Source organism: Antrostomus carolinensis, unplaced genomic scaffold, assembly GCF_000700745.2.
Source record: "Antrostomus carolinensis isolate BGI_N321 unplaced genomic scaffold, ASM70074v2 scaffold36161, whole genome shotgun sequence".
In the NCBI taxonomy this organism is placed as follows: Eukaryota; Metazoa; Chordata; class Aves; order Caprimulgiformes; family Caprimulgidae; genus Antrostomus; species Antrostomus carolinensis.
In genome coordinates, this window is record NW_010292600.1 from 27426 (window position 1) to 31061 (window position 3636).

A 3636-nucleotide genomic window follows, 5' to 3' on the forward strand; every position below is an offset into this window, starting at 1 on the left:
CATGTTGACAGCTCAAAGACAAATAGCAAGACAACAAAGACTGCATCAAAGATAAATAAAAAGCTACAGTTATTCAGTGGTCAACTTCCCACAGCCACAGGGAGAGCACAGAAGAGTGTTATAACTGTGTATGTGTGGAGACACAGCAGGAGAGGGACTGGCAGTGCAGTGAGTAGCAGGAATTAAACAATGGAACGCTGTGGTGAAAACATCCACAACCAGAGAAGCAGCGGCTGCATCACCAACACACTACTGCAGCCCACGCAGAGACCTCTGCACACCGCTCCGTCCCACAGAAACGTCTGTGTGCTGGTCCCCGACAGCAGCGTCAGGGAGGCCAGCCAAGGGCACAGCACCCATTGCTGAGTATTTATGTGATCCCACTGGCTCTGGAACAAAGCACCACTGTGGAGAAGCTTCCAATCCACGAACTGTCGTAGCACAGGATGTGCATCCTCACGTTATCACCTGCAACCAGGAGTCATCAAAAATCCCTTATCCATTTATGATTTTAATTAGCAGTAGCACCTGATGGAAGTATGAAACCGGAACAGAGGTAGGGACCTCTTCAACATCAATACAGAAACTTCCATCTCCTGTTCAGCTGAGTGACAAACTGTCAAAACACTTATAGTACTGGGTGTACAAACAATGTGGTACTGCAAGAAATTGTGTGATTTAGCGTTAGAACAGAGAAACAAAAAATACAGGTAACAAATAAAAAATACAGTGTCCCAAAATTGCACTATGTGAACTGTTACACACAGCAAAAATAGAGATATAGAAAAACTCTATAATTATACAAACAATGCTCATTCAATATGATTTTATGGGGGAGAGTGTTGATAATTGTATTTAAGCAGATAACAAATATAAATGCTAATGAGTTCCACTGTATATTATAAGAGATGTCTTGTCTAGATAAACATGTCGGAACACCTCCTAGTCATACAGACACTTTGGCATCTACTCTAGATCACCTGTCTAATCCAAAGTACACAAATGTACTCTGGATTCCGACCTTCCCTTGCTAAACAAGAACAGAAGATATTTTGCAACAAAGCAAAAGTGTGCAGCTCAGCCTTCTTGCTCATTTTCAGCCTTCGATTCTCCATCTCTGACTCTCCTCTTCCTTCCTTCTCTCCCTGTCTCCTCTATTTATAAACTCTTTATACCAATTTTGATCTTCCCTGAGAACCAGTTGTGAAGCATTTGTCAATTTCAAATCCAAGTGTATTTCCTTTACCCAAAGACCTCACCTGATCTCAGTGCAGTAATAAAGACACTATGGACCCCAAGTTGTTGTGATGTCATCACATACATATTATAAAGAAATTAATTTTATCATTTTTTCCATGTCTTGTTCTACAGTTTTTCTGTAGTTTTGTACTTCTGTACATTTCCATATGTGTTGGAGACTTTCAGTGACTCCAGAAATAAGAGATTCCTTTTTTGTTTGTTTTTTCCTTCTTCAATCCTGTACATCACAGAAACGAGAATAATTTTACTGGATTTTGCCTGCTTTGCTAACCTGAGAAGCCTTTCTTTGCCATCCATTGTCTCCACGGAGTAGACAGATTTTCTTCCATGGCCATCCAGTGCTGTGTCCACTCTGTGTGTTTTCAGGTTCCAGACATGGATAAACCCATTCTCAGACCTGGCAGTAAGAACAGATGCTTTTAGTGTGACCGCTGCAGAGAATCTGGTAAGACAGTCTGGTCCTGTCCTTTTTCTTTTTCTTTTTTTTTTTTTTTTAAAAAAAACCAAACAACAAAACCAAAACCAGAAGCTGTATGTACAAAGCTAACACACCCACCATTCATCAGTCATGCATTTTGTTGTTTCTGCAGATGCAATTTATTTAAATAATACACTTTCTTTTAAAAGAAAATGTCCATGTGATGCTCAGCTCAGCCAGAAATCCTGGTTCACTTACCCAGAGAAAAGAACGGGGACATCAGGTTCTTGGCCACCACAGGAGAAATGCAGAGTGTGGACAGCAGCACTGGTACCTCTGAGAACAAACTGTGGATCTGGAGGTGGCAGAGCCATCCGATCAGTGAGCTGGGGGAGCGAGAAGAAGACACAGATATCATAGAGGGTAAGGCAGCCTAAAGTGAAATTACAACTTTAAATATATTCCGAACAGGACGTCTGCTTTTCCCAGTCACTTTCCTCTTTGAATTACCATTGTTGGCTGTTATTTCTATTTACCAGACAGTTCAGTGTAAAGTATTTCCTCTTAACATCGACTGCTCAAGCATCTGTCAAATCAGCTTTTTGCTGCTTTCCTTTTTAAGCAAAGTAAGTGCTGTAAGGCCATGTGTATGCACCTCTCACGCACCTGTAAATACAAAATTGTTCAGCTGCTCTCACTGCTGCAAAAAGGAAGAGCTACAAAATGCAAGAAACTGGATACCCATAATTTCAGTGGGCAAGCAATTTATCATTCCACTTAGCCCCTTGGCAAGTCTTTCCCCTTCCTCCCCATAAAAATACTATTTTTGCATTTTCCACTCACAGGTATTTACAGAAAAGCACTGCAGTGAACATAGCAACTGAAAAGAATTTCAGATGAGATTAGAGTTATGATAATTTTTACACAAGAAATCCATTACTCCCAAGTGTGAGGTTTTGGTTCCAAGCATGGTTACATGAAAAAAGAAATGCAGTATTTCACAGTAACTTAGTGACTACTGTGTTAAATATTTTATTCTAGGGGCTTTGTATTCCCCAAAGGATCAATAAAGAGAGACTTTTCAATAAGAAAGGATCAACAGGATCAAAATAAAAAAAAAAATCAAAGGGATTTAAAAATTGAAAGGATCAATAGGAGAGACTGCTTCCAGCTTTATGTCATTGGTTCAAATGTGGTCCGAGTCAGCAACGAACAGGATGAGTATATGGGGAGGCATGTACCCGTCTAACATGGGAAACGTGAAGGAGGATTTATTACAAGCTCCGAGGGACAGTGTGTGTGATCCGATCAGGCACGTTCTTACTCATCTGGCACCTGCACCAAGTGCTGCCAGGCTCCTGAGCACCTTTGCAGGCAGTTGTGCACAAGCACCAAAGATGGACAAGGATGACTTGTCTGTGTTCTGACTCGCTGCAAATGACCTTCCACACCTGTGCAGGGACAAGGTAACCAGCAGCTTCTTTGACTCTAAGGACAATCTGCAGTTCACTGGGAAATGCATTATAACATGCATTACGAGAAATGTTTTCACCCTGAAAAGTCTGTACTGCTTTAGCTGTGACATTACTGACCATGCTTGTATTTCTGCTTCCTTTCTCATCTGGCCTCGTAGAGAAAACGACAGCTTTTGCCACTACAGGTGTCAAGGCTCTTTCCCATTCATGCACATATTAGACCAGATTAAACAAGGAGTTCTTTACATTCAGCAAGGGAAGATCAGCAGGGTTCTTCTGCCTGCTGGTTCACATCAGAGGAACTGCAGAGAATCAGAACAGAGCGCTAGAGCTACAAGTTACATGGTAAATTAAAACAGATCAACATCTCACCTCAGTATCAGCTTCTGAATTGTGTTTAATGGATGCACTTGCTATTGCACCTCATTTGCAGGACTGCCTTGAGTGTTTATAGATCAGTAATCACCATGGTATCTATAGGTC

General features: G+C 41.3%; 1 protein-coding gene across 1 annotated transcript in view; it reads right to left on the reverse strand.

The window, feature by feature from the left end:
- The window catches only part of GNB1L (G protein subunit beta 1 like), a 16755-nt gene extending 14703 nt beyond the window's left edge, over positions 1-2052 (reverse strand). Inside the window, exons 1-2 of the mRNA XM_010177032.1 lie at positions 1937-2052; positions 1532-1657 (exon numbers count right to left, since the gene is read on the reverse strand). Coding sequence (XP_010175334.1) covers positions 1532-1657; positions 1937-2052 — 242 coding nt within the window. The remainder of the gene's footprint in view (positions 1-1531; positions 1658-1936) is intronic.
- Positions 2053-3636: the final 1584 nt, after the last annotated feature.